This window comes from Rana temporaria, chromosome 11, assembly GCF_905171775.1.
Source record: "Rana temporaria chromosome 11, aRanTem1.1, whole genome shotgun sequence".
Classification (NCBI taxonomy): Eukaryota; Metazoa; Chordata; class Amphibia; order Anura; family Ranidae; genus Rana; species Rana temporaria.
In genome coordinates, this window is record NC_053499.1 from 156,578,909 (window position 1) to 156,598,286 (window position 19,378).

Below are 19,378 nucleotides of genomic sequence, written 5' to 3' on the forward strand. Positions count from 1 at the left end.
CTCAGTGGAGGGAGATTTCTGCTGCATATTTGGCAAGTACAGAATCGGTATATATAAAATAATATGGAAAGTAGTTGGATGGAAGCTTCAGAATGGCAAAGATGTTTTTATTACAAATTATGTGAGCCGACTGCAGTTCCTCTTTAAAGATTTACAAAAGGCCGTTGTGATTCAATTTTTTCGAGGGCAAAAACACATATAGCCTTGGCATATCCTTTATTCTGTACTGCTATTGAAGAAGAACATTCCTGTTCAGCGCATTACTTTACAGCTACGTCACGCCACATAGTGATAGTCCAGGGATAGTCATGGTCCAGCGACGGTCATGGTCCAGCGACGGTCATAGTCCAGCGACGGTCATAGTCCAGCGACGGTCATAGTCCAGCGACGGTCATAGTCCAGCGACGGTCATAGTCCAGCGACGGTCATAGTCCAGCGACGGTCATAGTCCAGGGATAGTCATAGTCCGGGGATGGTCATAGTCCGGGGATGGTCATAGTCCGGGGATGGTCATAGTCCGGGGATGGTCATAGTCCGGGGATGGTCATAGTCCGGGGATGGTCATAGTCCGGGGATGGTCATAGTCCGGGGATGGTCATAGTCCGGGGATGGTCATAGTCCGGGGATGGTCATAGTCCGGGGATGGTCATAGTCCGGGGATGGTCATAGTCCGGGGATGGTCATAGTCCGGGGATGGTCATAGTCCGGGGATGGTCATAGTCCGGGGATGGTCATAGTCCGGGGATGGTCATAGTCCGGGGATGGTCATAGTCCGGGGATGGTCATAGTCCGGGGATGGTCATAGTCCGGGGATGGTCATAGTCCAGGGATGGTCATAGTCCAGGGATGGTCATAGTCCGGCGATGGTCATAGTCCGGCGATGGTCATAGTCCGGGGATGGTCATAGTCCGGGGATGGTCATAGTCCAGGGATGGTCATAGTCCAGCGACGGTCATAGTCCAGCGACGGTCATAGTCCAGCGACGGTCATAGTCCAGCGACGGTCATAGTCCAGCGACGGTCATAGTCCAGCGACGGTCATAGTCCAGCGACGGTCATAGTCCAGCGACGGTCATAGTCCGGGGACGGTCATAGTCCGGGGACGGTCATAGTCCGGGGATGGTCATAGTCCGGGGATGGTCATAGTCCAGCGACGGTCATAGTCCAGCGACGGTCATAGTCCAGCGACGGTCATAGTCCAGCGACGGTCATAGTCCAGGGACGGTCATAGTCCAGGGACGGTCATAGTCCAGGGATGGTCATAGTCCAGGGATGGTCATAGTCCAGCAAATCGTCATTCGACCCCCGAGGGGGTCCCGACCCCCAGGTTGAGAACCACTGGCCTAGAGGTAGAGGCTGCCTAAGGCGAGAGGAGGAGTCGCCAAGGTGGTCCCTGGGCGGAAGAAGGAAGTGGGACAGGAAGTCCCACTCCCCCCCCCCCCCCCAAAAAAAAATGACATGCCAAATGTGGCCTGTAAGGGGGCGAGGAGTGCTTAAAGCGGAAGTTCCACTTTTGGGTGGAATTTCGCTTTAAGCAAGAAAATCAAAGCCGTTTCAGAGGGGTACGCAGAGAAAGATGCTCTGGATAACGAGGGTGTCCATTTTTAAAACTTCGACTTCACCTGTCCCTTCTCCGCTGGAATATCCGTTTTTCCTCAGTGTTATTTTAGGATGAAAATGTTAATATGTACAAGGCACACTGGCAGAACTTTAAAGGCTTACATGGCAGATATTTTCTGAAGAAACTTAATGAGATTGGGGCGAGGAAAGCTAAATTTATACAGCTGAAGATTCCCGTTTGACCCATATTATCATATCTGCTTCTATTGTCAATACAGCGAATGCGGGGATTGGGGACGGCTTCCGGGCCAGATGATGAAACGCTCTTATTTGTCATGTTAGCTGGATGAGAAGATGGAGCGGAACAAACCCCCCCCCCCCTTCTGTTGCAGCAGGAGCTGGAAAAACGGAATTGGTGGAAAATGTAAATGTTCAGTTAGCCGCTTCATGGCCAAAAAGAAGTACCGTATTTATCGGCGTATACCGCGCACTTTTTTGCCCTGAAAATCAGGGCAAAATCGTGGGTGCGCGATATACGCCGATACCCGCTTTCCCGCGCCGAGTTTGAATACTGCGCTGACATATACCGAGCGCAGTACACTCGTGTATTGTCGGGCAGTCTCGACTCCTCTTGCGCTGACGTCCTGGACGTACAGGACGTCAGCGCGAGAGTAGCCGAGCCTGCCCGACTATGCACGAGTGTACTGCGCTCTGTATATGTCGGCGCAGTATTCAAACTCGGCGCGGGAAACGAGCGGGGAGGACGCGAGGACGCCGCAGAAGGACGCCGGACCCGACGAAGAGGACACCCGAAGCCGCAGACGGACGCCGGACCCGACGAGGCCGCCGCGCAAGACACCAAAACTGCAAGTACAAAAAAACTTTTTTCCACAGGAATTCAGGGCAACTTTAGGGGTGCGCGCTATACGCGGGGGAGCACTATACCCCGATAAATACGGTAAATCATTTTTTTTCCCTAATTATATATTTAAAAAGAAACTTTCACGACAAATTTGGAAGGTGTCACTGCTGACTTGACACCTGGAGCTTGATGTGACCGTGGATTAAGGTACGTTTTTGAGGGTCCTGCGCTGTCATTCATGTCAAGGTCCCTTCCACACTGAGGCGCTTCTAAACTGCCAGTCAAACACCAAGCGCTTTTGAAGAGCTTTTCAGGCGCTTTTAACCACTTAAGGACCGCCTCCTGCACATTTACGTCCACAGAATGGCACGGCTGGGCACAAGCACGTACCTGTACGTCCTCTAAGTGCCCAGCCTTGGGTCGCGGGCCCGCAACCCAGTCCGAAGCTCCGTGACCGCGGCCGCGGGACCCGATCGCCACTGGAGTCCCGCGATCGGTCCCCGGAGCTGAAGAACGAGGAGAGTGTGTGTAAACACAGCTTCCCCATTCTTCACTGTGGCGCTGTCATTGATCGTCTGTTCCCTGATATAGGGAAACACGATCAATTACATCACACGTCCAGCCCCGCCCCCCTACAGTTAGAAACACATATGAGGTCACACTTAACCACTAGGGGGCGCTGAAGGGGTTAACTCCCAAACTGCAATTGTCATTTTCACAGTATACAATTCATTTTTATAGCATTTTTTGCTGTGAAAATGACAATTGTCCGATGTGTCCGCCATAATGTCGCAGTCACGAAAAAAAACGCTGATCGCCGCCATTAGTAGTAAAAAAAAAAATATATTAATAAAAATGCAATAAAACTATGCCCTATTTTGTAAACACTATAAATGTTGCGCAAACCAATCGATAAACGCTTATTGAGATTTTTTTTACCAAAAATATATAGAAGAATACGTATCGGCCTAAACTGAGGGAAAATGTATTTATTTTTTGGGGATATTTATTATATTATAATATTCATTTTTTTCAAAATTGTCGCTCTATTTTTGTTTATAGCGCAAAAAATAAAAACCGCAGAGGTGATCAAATACCACCAAAAGAAAGTTCTATTTGTGGGGAAAAAAGGACGCCAATTTTGTTTGGGAGCCACGTCGCACAACCGCGCAATTGTCAGTTAAAGTGACGCAGTGCCGAATCGCAAAAAGTGGCCTGGTCTTTGGCCAGCCAAAAGGTCCAGGGCTGAAGTAGTTAAGTAAAAGAACTTGAAATTGAAAAGGCAGTCCCGTGGATTTATTTTAGGTAAAATGCCTCTAGAATTAGTGTGTCAATCTTCCACTCCATTGCCGCTACATGACAGCTAATGGCAAATGATTAAACATTCACAGTCCACATTAATAACCTCATCATTAAAGGATTTGTGAACGCCGATTCGAAGGTAGGAATTAAAGACAGCTACTGGCTGATAATGTTCCAGTTAAAATTGCAAAGTATTAGAAAACTAAATTTAGAGCCGGTTCACGCTGGGGCGACTCATCAGGCGACTCAGCAGTCTGACGAGTCGCGTCCCATTCTATTCAACAGAACCGTTCTAATAGGAGCGACGCAAGTCCTTCCGAAAGTTTCTTGTACGACTTCGGGGGCGACTTGCATTGACATCTATACAGAAGTAATTTTGCAAGTCGCCTCTGAAGTCGTCTTTAGGACGCCTTGCCGAGTCGCCCCAGAAGTCGTGCCGCCCCGGTGTGAACCGGCTCTTGGGCTACATAGATTGAAGGAGGAAAATAATTATTTGATCCCCTGCAGATGTTGTAAGTTTGCCCACTTACATAGAAATTAAGGGCCAGATTCTCAAAGACTTACGTCGGCGTATCAGTAGTAAGTTCGAATCTGCGCCGTTGTATCTTTAAGCGTATTCTGGAAACCAGATACGCTTAAATTTGGCTAAGATACGAGCGGCGTAAGTCTCCTATGCCGTCGTATCTTAGGGTGCATATTTACGCTGGCCGCTAGGTGGCGCTTCCCTTGTTTTCCGTGTGGAATATGCAAATGAGCAAGATACGCCGCTTCACGAACGTACGTACGCCCGTCGCAATTAGTTACGCCGTTTACGTAAGACATAAGCCGGCGTAAAGATAAAGCAGGTCTCTAGGTGGCGCAGCCCATGCAAAGTATGGACGTCGGAACAAGCGTATCTTTTTACGTCGTTTGCGTAAGTCGTAGGCGAATAGGGCTGTGCGTAAGTTACGTTCACGTCGTAGGCAGTGTTCGACCTATCTTAGGCATTCTATCCGACGCATGCGCACTGGGATACGTCCACGGACGGCGCATGCGCCGTACGTTCAAAACGTCATTTACGTGGGGTCATGCTTTATTTACATAAAACACACCCACCTCTTCCCCAATTTGAATTAGGCGCGCTTACGCCGGCACATTTACGCTACGCTGCCGTAACTTAGGACGCAAGTGCTTTGTGAATACAGCACTTGCCTCTCGCCAGTAGAGGTGGATTATCATTGGGTTAGGGAAGGCAGATTTACACTGAATAGGGCCGCCATTCTCAACCAGGATTCCATGGAACCCTAGGGCTCTTCCATGGGTTGCTAGGGCTCAGTGGCAGTGCGCTGCCCCCTCTCTCCTGCACCCGTCACTCAACAATAGATGTATTCACACCGGGCACTCCTCTTTCCCTACTCAAATAACCAATATAAGGGGACAGTTCTCTGTCTAAAAGGCCAATGGAAGGGGAGTCTTTACTGAACACCAATGCAAGGACACGTTTCAGTACTGCCCCCCAATGTAAGGGGGTCTGTCTTTCTTTTTGGATGTAATAATATTTCATTTCAATATTGTTATTATTAAAGGAGAAGTACAGCCAAAGCTAGTTTGGCTGTACTTCTTCTGTGGATCACAGGAGTGCGGTTCGTTCTGCACTCCTGTGACCCATTTTCAGCAGACAGCGGGCTGAAGCCTGCTATCGGCTGATGTCACAGAGCCTGTCCAGGCTCAAGCAGCATCCCAACCATATGGTCGGAATCTGACCACATGCCTGGACCAGCACCCCGGGCTCAGCCCCTCAGCGAGCCGCTTAGAGCCTGAGCCAGCCGCTCCCACCCCCTCCACAGCCCAGTGCTCCAGTGAGTGTGGGGGGAGAGTGGATCAGAGCAGGGAGCGGTGACTGACAGTCACCAGCTCTTGGAGCTCTGAGAACCGAGCAATCGGTCGTGTTTGATCGCTTGGTTCTCAGTGTCAGAGCCGACGGAGGACAGATGGTTAAGTATGAATCTGCAAAAACCCTGATTCCCTGACTTCTCTTTTAAAAAACATTATCTAATTATGTAGAGCAGAAGGTGTTAAAAATGATCCACCTTGGGTGTCATGTATTCTATGTACACCTCATTCTTTATTAGTATTGTAACGGTCAGGGGTTAACACCGTTTACGATATTCCATTCCACCAACCCAAGACAGCTTTATCCGACACTCCACAATCCAGCAGACACGATCCATATGGATTTTCCCAGAATAATGAGACACAAGCTCTGTTCTCTGGTTCCAAACGAATGAATAGTTTAATGGTAAACTCAGCTCTTCTTATACAGTTAGCAACCAAATATGGACAATGACTTCACTCCACCCACAACATGACACAAGGAACTTCAATACACATTCCTTTAGATAATGACATTCAGATAATCTACATGAACTAATTACTAATCATTACCCAGACGTTTTGACTTTGCGACAAGCTATTCTCATCTGCTACACAATACACATTCCTTTAGTAAACATAAGTCAGACATCTGACCTTTTAGAGTGTGTTAACTCACAACACATATTAGCATCAATAGAACTTTCACACAATACAGGGTTAGTTAGCATAGCACCATGAAATATCTTAGGAGCCAGGCTTAATTAACACAATAGACAATAGAATGCAATCACAGCAAGCTTTCCTCACTATAGCCAGGTAGCTGGAGGCGATTAACATCAATTAACATCTTAACAGTAGCAGACTTAATTAGCACCTCAACAGTCTATGTTCCACATTGAAGGAGACACGCTACTATTGACCTGTTGGGGTCAGAATTAACAACTTGTAATATTTCAAGATATCCTGCAATACATGAATTATCATTACTGTCCCATCTCATGTAATTCATGATATCATTTCTCAGTCATCCTATGCCCCTATTGGACATAAGATGACCCTAGACCCAAGAGTCATTAGTGAAGCTGGCACAGGAGTACCCCGCATCCTTCAAAAGTCTCTGGGTATCACGGGCCACTCCGTTACAAGTATATATATCTATAACTTAAAGGGGAGGTTCACCCTAAAACGACTTTCTAGTATTACAATGTCCTGACACATTACAATACAATTAGGCCTATTTTTTTTTTTTATGCTGTACATACCTCGGTACAGCTAATTCACCCGCGGCTTCTGGGTTGCGAATCCCGTGGGAGTGGGCGTTCCTAACTTGCTGTTGATTGACGTGATGACCAAAAATGAGCTCCCCCCCCCCGTCGCGTAAGCTGCGTCACGATTGCCGAAAGGAGCCGAGCGGCGGTGCGCAGGCGCAGTATAGCGCCGACTCGCCGTTCGGCTTCTTTCGGCAATCGTGACGCAGCTTATGCGACGGGGGGAGCTCGTTTTTGGTCATCACGTCAATCACCAGCAAGTTAGGAACACCCACTCCCGCGGGATTCGCAACCCGGAAGCCGTGGGTGAATTAGCTGTATCGAGGTATGTACAGCATAAAAAAAAACAAAATAGGCCTAATAGTAATGATCCTAATGTACAGTGAGCTGTAGATAATACATTTTAGTGGAGGTTCCGTGAGACCTGACAATTATTTCAGAGGTTCTTCTAGGGTTAAGAACGGCTGAAACAGGCAAATCGCTAGAGACGCTAAAGCACAGCAAGGCACAGACAAGTTATTGCGGAGTTCAGCCCTCGCAGCTTCAGAAATGGATAGGTTATATTTAGAGATCTAAACCGCTCCGTCGTTAGGGATTAAAACATTTTTATTTGTACAGACTGGAGTTCTTAAAATCAAATGGGAGTAAAAATAGTTTATCCTTGGATCGGAAGAGGGAAGGTTTTAACCGAACAATTTGAAAGCCCGCCGAACCCTTCCCAGTTGGGGAAAAACAAAAACAACCCAAGTGTGTTCCTTTCCCTACCCCCCACCTCGCACTTTGTTATCGGTCATCAAAGTGTCTGAAGAAAGCCAAGTTTGTATCCGTTTGTTTCCCCAGAGCAGCCAAAGAGATATTCTCTTGGAAGAGACCATGAAACAAATTTTACTGGTTGCCATGGGGAAGCGGACTGTCTGAGACTATTCGGTCCTCAGGCACTTGATAAGCGAGGTTGGATTTAAAATATGAAAGGCCTGTTTAAAGAGACACGGTCGCTATGCTATTTCCCCATCAGATGTGACAGTGCTCAGGAACAGAGACTGGGTGCCCAGGCCCAGGAACTGTCAGATGGGTCACATCTGCCTATATCTATAGGCTCCTTTCATATTAGGCGGATTCCGTCGCTACGGAGTCTGCCTGCTCCCGCCAGCTCTGCCGGAGATCAGTTCATTGATCTCCGCTGAGCTGGCGGATGACAAGCTCCTCTCTGACCACTGAGCGGGGAGGGGCTTATCGGGGGGCCGCTGTCTCCTATGGAGAGATCGGACGAAAACAGACAGCATGTCCGTTTTCATCAGATCTCACCCGATCCGCCATTGACGGATGGGGACGTATCCCCATACGTCTGTTTTTAGCGTACGACGGACGAAGTGAAGCCTTGTCTGCTTCACTTCCTGGTTCCCTACTGCGCATGCGCGAGCTGCGCTGCACGATCCCACTGGTCCCTGCTGTCTTCTGGGACCCGTGTGTCTCCCAGAAGACAGCGGGGAGGGGGGGACGGAGTAGGCGCCGGACATGGCGTAGGTCACCGGTATCTGCTCCCTCCTCCCCCTGAAAGGTGCCAAATGTGACACCGGAGGGGGGGGCAGGATTCCAAAAAGCAGAAGTTCCATTTTTGGGTGGAACTCCACTTTAACAGCAGTCGCTCACTGACTCAGGGCAGATGGAGCTGCAGAATAATGTGAACAAACCAGAGCAAACAAAAAAAATAGGCAAGTACCCACATCTTTTTTTTTATATCGATTAGGCCGGATAAGGGGAAGGGATTTTTTTTTTAGAAATAGTGGGAGTTAGTCTTTTTTTTCCACTTTAGGTAACAAATTGCGAAACTCATATCTTACCTGAGTGGAGCCATGTTTCATGAGATAGATGACGCTCTTTAAACACTTGTCATCTTCGCAAGCTGGTAGCAGATGATCCTGTTGGCCGTCTCCATCTGAAAAAAAATAATAATACGCATGTATTAGAGCAGGGGTCTCCAAACTTTCTAAACAAAGGGCCAGTTTATTGTCCTTCAGACTTCATGGGGGCTGGACTGCGGCCAGCGGGAATGGACATTTTCCTGGCATTAATGGGAGTCAACATCACCACATATGGTATGGGGGGGGGGGGAGGGAAATTGCCCCATCTTTGTTATTATTGGGAAGAATAGTGCCCTGTTGTTGGTATCACTGGGAGGAATAGTGTCCCATTGTTGGTATCATTGGGAGGAATAGTGTCCCATTCTTGGTATCATTGGGAGGAATAGTGTCCCATTGTTGATGTCAGATGGCAGAACAGTGTCTTGTATCAGTAGGAGGATGATTGCCCCAAGGGCCAGATAAAGGCAATTTGGAGACCACTGTATTAGAGGATGTTGTCACTTGCCACACATTGCGGATTGTCACTTGCCACACATTGCGGATTGTCACTTGCCACACATTGCGGATTGTCACTTGCCACAACGTCCCCTGCCATCAGATGCGGATTGTCACCTGCCACACATTGCGGATTGTCACTTGCCACAATGTCACCTGCCACACATTGCGGATTGTCACTTGCCACACATTGCGGATTGTCACTTGCCACACATTGCGGATTGTCACTTGCCACAACGTCCCCTGCCACCAGATGCGGATTGTCACCTGCCACACATTGCGGATTGTCACTTGCCACAATGTCACCTGCCACACATTGCGGATTGTCACTTGCCACACATTGCGGATTGTCACTTGCCACAACGTCCCCTGCCACCAGATGTGGATTGTCACCTGCCACACAATGCGGATTGTCACTTGCCACGTTTAATGTGTTTAATGCTAAAAATAAGAGGTTTTGAAGGTTTTTAAAAAAAAAAAAACATTTTTTTTTTACAAAGACATAGCTGACTAGTGATGCAGACCTCCAAAAAATCACAGAAGAAAGACGATCTTCACTGACGTCATTGGAAGTGGTATCCGGATCGGGTCAGGAACCGACAGCTCCAGATGCCTAGGAAGCCAAAGCCAACAGCATTGGCAGAAAAGGCCATAACAAGCACCAGGATAACAAATCAGACATACTAAGCGGCTATGTCCTTTTGTGCCAATCTGCCATGTTTTCATGTTTGACTGACACCCACAACCACTTAACAAGGGAGCCTTACGGAGAGGAACATTTGCTTCCACTTAGAAAAAAGTGAAAAATTCAAATATTTTGAGTCCTGACAAGAAAATGTTTTACTTGCAAATGTTACGTGCGACATAATAAAGCCATTTCGATTTTAAATAGAGCGGAGAGTTTGGCTGCACATTTGATGGCTTGACAGTTGATGAATAAGCGCAAAACATCTTCTGTGACAGGAAATACATAATCATGTCTTTGACAAAGCGATGGCCATTCTGAGTTTTTTTGTGTGTTGCTGGACACGTCAATGAAAAGAAGCTCAGAAGCGATGAGAGAGACGCAATCAGAAGAAGAACAGAACGCATAAAAAAAAAAAAGTTGAATGTTAGCCAATTACAGCCATTGAATAGGCCAGTAATGAGAAACGTCATCTTCTACGGCAATCTGTCATTTTATCTCCAATTACTTTTGAAGGCAGGCTGCAGTGACAGTCGGATAATGAGAGATGAGGTGCCGAAATAATGCTGAGCCATTGTATAGATGATGTGTGTTCTATTTTATGACAGCGAGTCAAGCAGAGATTCTCTTGAAGGAGCATTTGTGTCGCAGCATAACACGTAATGCAGCGAGGAATAGGAGAGTAGTAAACCAATCTTTGCCTTCCCAGCATAGCGTGGTCCATCTCCCGACAAGAAGCATGCACAATTTTCTGACAGTTACCGAAACCGAGGCGATCAGCCACTTACATTTTTAAATTAGAAATCCCTACAATAGGTGAGAACAGTTACCTTTATCAGCCAGGGAGGTCTTTATGAGTGACAACGCGTTTAGAGGAAAGTAATTTGCTAACGTGTAGCAGGATATAAAGCAAAATATAGCTGAAAGCAAAGTTTCCCTTTAACCACTTAAGCCCCGGACCATTTTGTTGCCAAAGGACCAGGCCCCTTTTTGCGATTCAGCACTGCGTCGCTTTAACTGACAATTGCGCGGTTGTGCGATGTGGCTCCCAAACAAAATTGACGTCCTTTTTTTCCCCACAAATAGAGGAGATTTCTTTTGGTGTTATTTGATCACCTCTGCGGTTTTTATTTTTTGCGCTATAAACAAAAATAGAGCGACAATTTTGAAAAAAAAGTTTTAAAACACGGACATTCACACAGCCGTGGCTCAAGCCAGTCAGCTGGGGGCGTGGTGACGTTAGGATCTCCGGCTCCGTATAAGGAGTTTCCCAGAAGACGCAGCTGTGTAAATGTCTGTGTTTTAAAACTTTTGCTGTCTTTTTAACCACTTAAGACCCGGTCCAAAATGCAGCTAAAGGACCTTGCCCCTTTTTGCGATTCGGCACGGCGTCGCTTTAACTGACAATTGCGCGACCGTGCGACGTGGCTCCCTAACAAAATTGGCGTCCTTTTTTTCCCACAAATAGAGCTTTTCTTTTGGTGGTATTTGATCACCTCTGCGGTTTTTATTGTTTGCGCTATAAACAAAAATAGAGCGACAATTTTGAAAAAAATGCAATATTTTTAACTTTTTGCTATAATGAATATCCCCCAAAAAATATATATATAAAAAAAAAAGTTTTCCTCAGTTTAGGCCGATACGTATTCTTCTAACTATTTTTGGTAAAAAAAAATCGCAATAAGCGTTTATTGGTTGGTTTGCGCAAAATTTATAGCGTTTACAAAATAGGGGATAGTTTTATTGCATTTTTATATATTTTTTTTTTTTTACTACTAATGGCGGCGATCAACGATTTTTTTCGTGACTGCGACATAATGGCGGACACTTTGGACAATTTTGACACATTTTTGGGACCATTGTGATTTTCACAGCAAAAAATGCATTTAAAATGCATTGTTTATTGTGAAAATGACAATTTCAGTTTGGGAGTTAACCACAAGGGGGCACTGATGGGGTTATGTGTGACCTGAAGTGTGTTTACAACTGTAGGGGGCGTGGCTGTAGGTGGGATGTCATTGATTGTGTCCCCCTATAAAAGGGATGACACGATCGATGCTGCTGCCACAGTGAAGAACGGGGAAGCCGTGTTTACACACAGCTCTCCCCGTTCTTCAGCTCCGGGGAGCGACCGCGGGACTCCAGCGGCGATTGGGTCCGCGAGTCCCGCGGTCACGGAGCTTCGGACCGGGTCGCGGGAGCGCGCCCGCGACACCACGTCTATCGGCGTGAAGGCGTCGTTAAGTGGTTAAAAAAACTACCTTTTGATATCAGTTACCCAGCCATTTGATTAAAGAGTATTCTTTAGGAACTTACTGCACCAAGAAGTGTGTTTTTTTCCCTCTAATATTGTCCTTCCCATCGCTGTATGAACCACCTCATCCACACAGACTGTGAAGGAGATGGGTTACCATCTATCAAATGACCGGTGGAGTTTGCGATGAAGGGGTGACCAGATTGCTGCTGTTACCAGAAGCATTTCGTTGGTATTGAGCCCATATGATCTCCGTAACAGAGATCCAACCTATCCGGTAAGCGGCCACTCTGTACATCCTGTGCCTGCAGGGTGGAAACAGAGGAGGAAGATTTGTATCTTTTCTTCCTGGATCACCACCAAGCCTCGGTGTTTGTTTCTATTTGGACTTTTAAATTTTTGCATTTAAATTGGACTTCGTTGTTTCCTATGGATTTTTTTTTAGTATTTACAGAAAATCTACCACCACCATTTCCTTCTTAGGCTGCATTCACACCTGAACGTAGGTCGTTTGTTTTTTTTTCCCGGCGTTTTGTCGCACGTATTCATGCTTATTTGCACGTGTGCATACAGCGTCGTCCGACGTTTTTGTACTTCGACGTTTTTTATTTTAGCCAATAGAAAAATTATCATCTTTTCATCACTTGTTGCGATGTTGGTAGATTTTTTTTATCTTCTGCCTGGGTGAAATGTTCTATTGATTAAAGCGACAAAACACCCGTAGCAAAACGCTCGTTGTCGCGCTAGTCGCTTGAATCGAGCGCTTCCATTACTTTCTATGGGAAATAGAAACGCTCAAGAAAGCCCAAACCGCCCGATTCGCGCAAAAAAAAGGGCCCGGAATTAGTTTGAGCTTCAGGCGTTTTGGAGTGGAGATGTGAACCATCTCCATAGGGAATAATGTATTTTTCCCCCTCTAGCGTTTTTGAGCGTCGCGCTTCAGGCGACAAAACGCTCAGGTGTGAATGCAGCCTTAAGGTGGTTGTAAAGGTTCGTGTTTTTTCACCTTAATGCATCCAATGCAAAAATAAAACTTGTATCCATTCATGGTCTTTCACCATTTGACAAGAGTGTACTGGGGGTGGGGTAAGATACCAGGTTTTTAATGCATTTTCATTGACCCTTTAGGCAAGGCATGTGAGGCTGCATTGATGGGCACTTGTGAGGCTGCATTGATAGGCACTTGTGAGGCTGCATTGATAGGTACTTGTGAGGCCGCATTGATGGGCACTGACCCTTTTTTTGCTTCATAGTTCTTAATTTAAAATGTAAGTTTTCTTTAATTAATCTTCCCTCTTAAAGTGGGCATGTTATACGCCGATAAATACAATATATCCAAATATTATGCCCAAGCTCATCTCTTCACCACACACAGCCACAAAGGCAGGAGAATTCTTGTTGGGCCGTGTATTAGTTGCTCGGACGAACACACTTGGACCAAATTTTAATAGTTCGCAGAATGTCAGACAAAATGGTCGGCCCTCACGCATGTTCACTTCATCAAATCTGGCCCTCTTTGAAAAAAAAGTTTGGACACCCCTGCTTTAGGCCATTAACCAAAATTCGAAAATGAATGGGTGAATGTTATTGGTAAGAGGTCTTTACCGGCTCCTTGTTCTAGATTTCAGTGTACGCATACTCTACGACATGTTGGGTGCTCGATATGGAGATGAAGACATCTTAAGAGTAACAAGAGTTCTAATCACCATGGCAACACAAATGTGCAACGAGTAACTAGTGGTTGACAAACAAGAGATATAACAGTGCATTCAATAAGATCAGTATCCAACCTCTTACTTTAATCACTCATCCAGCTATTTATGGCAATTTCATGTCACAAAGTCTTGGGAGGATGAAAGAGACTGTGTTCCCCCGGCTCCGTTACATTGTTCTGTAATGCCGGTAATGCATCAATCTGGAGCGTAAAATACACTCCGAGGAAAGGCTTTTCATCATACTGCCTGCCAACAAACTCTGTGTCGTGGGGAGCGTGTAATTATGTATGCAGACCGGGAATGTAGGGAGCGTTATACATCTGCTAATCTTATTTTCATACGGCTCTATTTCCAGTAAAGATAAACATAAGGAAACTTAAAGAGGAAGACGAGGACTGGTTGGAAAAGAGCTGAACCACCTCCATCTTGAATACTTTCATTACGAAAGGCTCAAGTATCTCCTTGGGCCCAGATCCACGAAGCAGTTACGCTGGCGTATCTATTGATAAGTCGCGTAACTTCTAGGATGCTCCGGCGTATCTCTGTTTTGTATCCACAAAAAAAGATACGCCTGAAGCTGGGCTAGATCCGACTGGTGTACGTCTTAGTACGCCGTCAGATCTAAGGTGCATATTTACGCTGGCCGCTAGGTGGTGCTTCCGTTGATTTCCGCGTCGAGTATGCAAATGAGCTAGATACGCCAATCCACAAACGTAAGTCCGCCGCATTTTTTTTACGTCGTTTACGTAAGGCTTTTTTCGGCGTAACGTTACCCCTGCTCTATGAGGCGTACGCAATGTTAAGTATAGACGTCGGGCCAGCGTAGAATATTCCATCGTGCACGTCGTTTGCGTAAAACGTTCGCGAATAGGGCTTTGCGTAAATTACGTTCATGTCGTCTAGGCATTGAGCGGACGTAATTTAATTTGAAAATTCGACGTGATACTGAGCATGCGCGCGCATGCGCCGTACGAAAAAAGCGTCATTTACGTGGGGTCAAGCTTATTTTACATAAAACACGCCCCCCTGTTCATCATTTGAATTGTACGCCGGGAGATTTACGCTACGCCGCCGTAACTTTAGAGGCAAGTGCTTTGTGAATACAGCACTTGCATCTCAAAGTAGCGGCGGCGTAGCGCAACTACGATATGCTACACCTGCCTAAAATTACGCCGGGCTACGTGGATCTGGCCCATGATGTTTACTCTTGTCTAAAGCAAAAATATTACTAGTTCTATCTTGTATCTTTGCATCTATAATAAAGATTAAAATGACCTCTATCTTGAGTACTTCCATCCATCATAAAGACCTAAACTACTTTCATTTTGTATACTTTCATCCATAATAAGGTCATAAACAACTTTAACCCATTATAAAGATTTAAACTACCTCCATCTTGCAGATTTCCATTCATTACAAACACCTACACTACCTTCATTATGTATACTTTAATCCAGGGCTCGACAAAATCCAGGCGCCAGGTCGCAATTGCGACTAGAATTAGCGACCTGGCGCCTGTGTCTCTGTGCGCCCCCACCTCCCCCGCCACGCGATCGCGTCGGGCCCCGCCGGTCGGTAATTGAGGCCGCGTCTTTGCGGACTTTTGCAGGCCTATGCTTCCTTCTGTGATCTGGCACCATCTTGTGGTGGCCGTTGGCATGACAAGACTAATGGAGCTTCCCCTGTGTTTTCAAATTTTTTATTTGTAAAACAGGGACAAGGCCGCGCAGGCCGACGAGAATAAAACATAATAGTACACACAGTACATGCAATGGATAAGTTACACAACAGCAGAACACAACGCACTAAAGCCATCGCGAACCTCCTGTCGAGCACCCACCGTGGATCGATAGTGCCAAACGGCGCATGTGTTCCCGGGGTGTGCCCGAAGGCCGCCGCATTGCAAAAAACCCACGGCGGCTCTCAAAGCCCCGTCCTGTGGCAGTTATGGCAAGATGTCCGGACCGCGCAACCGGCCCCTCCATTTTCTCCCCTGTGTTTTTACTGCCATCTCCTTCCCTATAATTAGAACCCCCAAACATTATATATATATATATTTTTTATTCTAACACCCTAGAGAATAAAATGGCGGTCGTTGCAATACTTTCTGTCACACTGTATTTGTGCAGCGGTCTTACAAGCGCACTTTTTTAAAAAAAAAGATATAACAGTAAAATGAGCCCATTTTTTTTTATATTATGAAAGATAATGTTACGCCGAGTAAATTGATACCCAACATGTCACGCTTCAAAATTGCATCCGCTCGTGGAACGGCGACAAACTTTTACCTTTTAAAATCTCCATAGGCGACGTTTAAAAAATTCTACAAGTTACATGTTTTGAGTTACAGAAGAGGTCTAGGGCTAGAATTATTGCTCTCGCTCTAAAGATCACGGTGATAACTCACATGTGTGGTTTGAACACCGCTTTCATATGCCAGCGCTACTTGCATATGCGCTCGCTTCTGTGCGCGACCTCGGCGGGACGTGGCGCGTTTCTGGCGCCTAACTCTGTTAGCTGGCTCCTTGATTCCAAACCCTCTATTATGAACACCTAACTACCTCCATCTTGTAAATTTCTATCTATTATGAACTAAACTACTTTCCATTGTGTATACAGTGGAACCTCAGATTACGAGAATAATCCGTTCCAGGAGAATGCTCGTAATCCAAAGGACTCGCATATCAAAGCGAGTTTCCCCATAGAAATCAATGGAAACGGAAATAATTTGTTCCGCATTGACTTCAATGGCATGCAATACCGAATGTGGCCAGAAGTGGGGAGCGCCGGAGAGCCTTGGGTGTTGGTGATGGGTGTCAAGGTGTCTGATCGACGTACCTGTACGTGCCTGTGCCCAGCTGTGCCATTCTGCCGACGTATACGTGCAGGAGGCGGTCCCTAAGTGGTTAAAGTGAATAACTCAACACAAGTTCACTATATGGACCCCTTACGTATTTGTGCTGCTGGAGTTGTTTGATATTTGGAGTACAATAAAGCAGGGCTTGACAAATCCCGTGCGCCAGGTCGCCATGGCGACTAGAAATGGTGTCCTGGCGACTTGGCTTGGAAGGTGTGAGCTGGCGCCATCTGGTGGTGGCCGTTGGTATTACAAGTTAAGCATTACAAGTTAAACAGCAATTCTAATGTAATTTTTCACTATTTTCACTGCCATCTTCTTCCCTCTAATTAGAACCCCCAAACATTATATATATTTTTTATCTTAACACCCGAGAGAATAAAATGGCGATCGTTGCAATACTTTCTGTCACGCCGTATTTGCGCAGCGGTCTTACAAGCGCACTTTTTTGGGAAAAAATTACACTTTTTTTAATTAAAAAATAAGACAACAGTAAAGTTATCCCCATTTTTTTTAATATTATGAAAGATAATGTTACGCCGAGTAAATTCATACCCAACATGTCACGCTTCAAAATTGCGTCCGCTCGTGGAATGCTGACAAACTTTTACCCTTTAAAATCTCCATAGGCGACGTTTAAAAAATTCTACAAGTTACATGTTTTGAGTTACAGAGGAGGTCTAGGGCTAGAATTATTGCTCTCGCTCTACCAATCGCGGCGATACCTCACATGTGTGGTTTGAACACCGTTTACATATGCGGGCGCTGCTCACGTATGTGTTCGCTTCTGCGCACAAGCTCGTCGGGACGGGGCGCGTTTTCTGGCTCCTAACTTTTTTAGCTGGCTCCTAGATTCCAAGCAAATTGGTCAAACCCTGCAATAAAGCTAGTTGCAGGAACTTCAATATCTTACCGTTTGTGCCGATGATTCTCGCTGAATCTACAAATCTCCTGTCTGATGCTTTTCATACAGACAGCGATGTGCTATCCCACTTTACAAATACCCCACACACATGACCCGGTCATAATAAATACAGCGGGGGAAATATATACATTAAACATTCCCTTTAAGGAAGGATGCTTTAAGTCTACAAATCAATACAAGTGCAAATCTCTGCACAGAGAGGAAGAAAAACATATCACCATAAAGGGACGCACCCATTACCAATACGGGATTAATGGATGGGAAATGCAGCTCTAAGCAGGCAGATTCCATTACTGCACTCACACAACCCTTCTAATGGATTCAGTTATTTCAATGACACCGTAATAGACATCCAATGTTCTTAATGTAATGTGAATGTATTCTTCACAAAGAGGAATCGCAGGCTTTACGCAGCGGTGTCCTTCTTTATTACTAGCCATTTATTACCCAGGTGGCCAAACAAAGTTAGGGAAAGACATTCTCTTGTTAAAACTGAAAATGAAACTTTGAAAACACATTCAGGAAGCACGGGCCGTCTGCTCAGGGCTTTGGATTTTCATTTAAAGTGGTTGTCAAGTCTCGAGGTTTGCATTCTATGCTCTAAAGTGATCGCAAAGTCTTGTTTTTTCCTATAAAAATAATAAACATGTCATCCTTGCCTCCTCTGTTGCAGTGGATTTGCACAGAGCAGCCCACATCCTCCTCTTCTCGGATCCCTCTTTGGTGCTCCTGGACGCTCCCTCCTGTTCAGTAGCCCCAGAGCAAGCAGCTTGCTATGGGGCACCCGAGCCGAGTCACAGCTCCCTGTTTCCATTCAGACATGGAGCCCAGATCTGGCCCTGCCCCCTCTCTCCCTTGATTGGCTAGCTGACTTTGTTTGACAGCACCGGGAGCCAATGGCGCCGCTGCCATGCGTCAGCCAATCAGGAAGGAGAACCTCGGACGGCTGAGACACTCGTGGACATCGCTGGACAGAGAGAGACCTCAGGTAAGTACAAGGGTGGCTGCTGCACACAGAAGGCTTTTTATCTCAATGCATTAAGATTAAAAAAACCTGCCTTTACAACTCCTTTAAGGTGATAAACCTGTGCTTCACCCCCCCCCCCCTTTCCTTATCTGAGCCTGATCTGATCCAGCAATGAATCAGGTTCGTGAATCGCCGTATTTCCCTCATTTGCATGTTTGAATGACTAATCAATGGGAGCGGCACCATGCACCCAGCCTAAATGTGCGCCCACTCTACGCCGGCGTAAGCAAGATACGTTGGCATGGTGTAGCCTGTTTTTAGGCACATCTCTGTTTGTGGGTCTTGCGCACAGATACGACGGCGCACATTTGCACTTACGTCGGCGTATCTTGTTCTACGTCGGCGTAAGTGCTTTGTGAATCCGGGCCAATATTTTTTACTTTTTGCTACAAAACATATCCAATAAAATAAAAATGGAAAAAGAAAATCGAATTTCATCATCAATTTAAGCCAATATGTATTCTGCTACAAATTTTTTCTTACTTCAAACACGGCGAGTCGAGTTAATGCTTAATTTTGGTCTCATCTGACCACAGCTCTTTCTCCCAGTTCTTCTCTGAATCATGTAGATGTTCATTGTCATGACTGTACATGTGGCTTCTTGAGAAGGAGGACTCGCCATGTTTGGAGGAAGAAAAATGCTGACTATGACCCTAAGAACACTGTCCCTACAGTCACACCTGGTGGTGGAAACAATATGCTTTGGGGCTGTT

The 19,378-nt window shown here is 46.0% G+C and overlaps 1 protein-coding gene across 1 annotated transcript in view; it reads right to left on the minus strand.

The window, feature by feature from the left end:
• ITFG1 (integrin alpha FG-GAP repeat containing 1) overlaps nucleotides 1-19,378 on the minus strand; it is a 207,290-nt gene that overhangs the window by 117,271 nt on the left and 70,641 nt on the right. Inside the window, exon 9 of the mRNA XM_040329507.1 lies at nucleotides 8,687-8,781. Coding sequence (XP_040185441.1) covers nucleotides 8,687-8,781 — 95 coding nt within the window. The remainder of the gene's footprint in view (nucleotides 1-8,686; nucleotides 8,782-19,378) is intronic.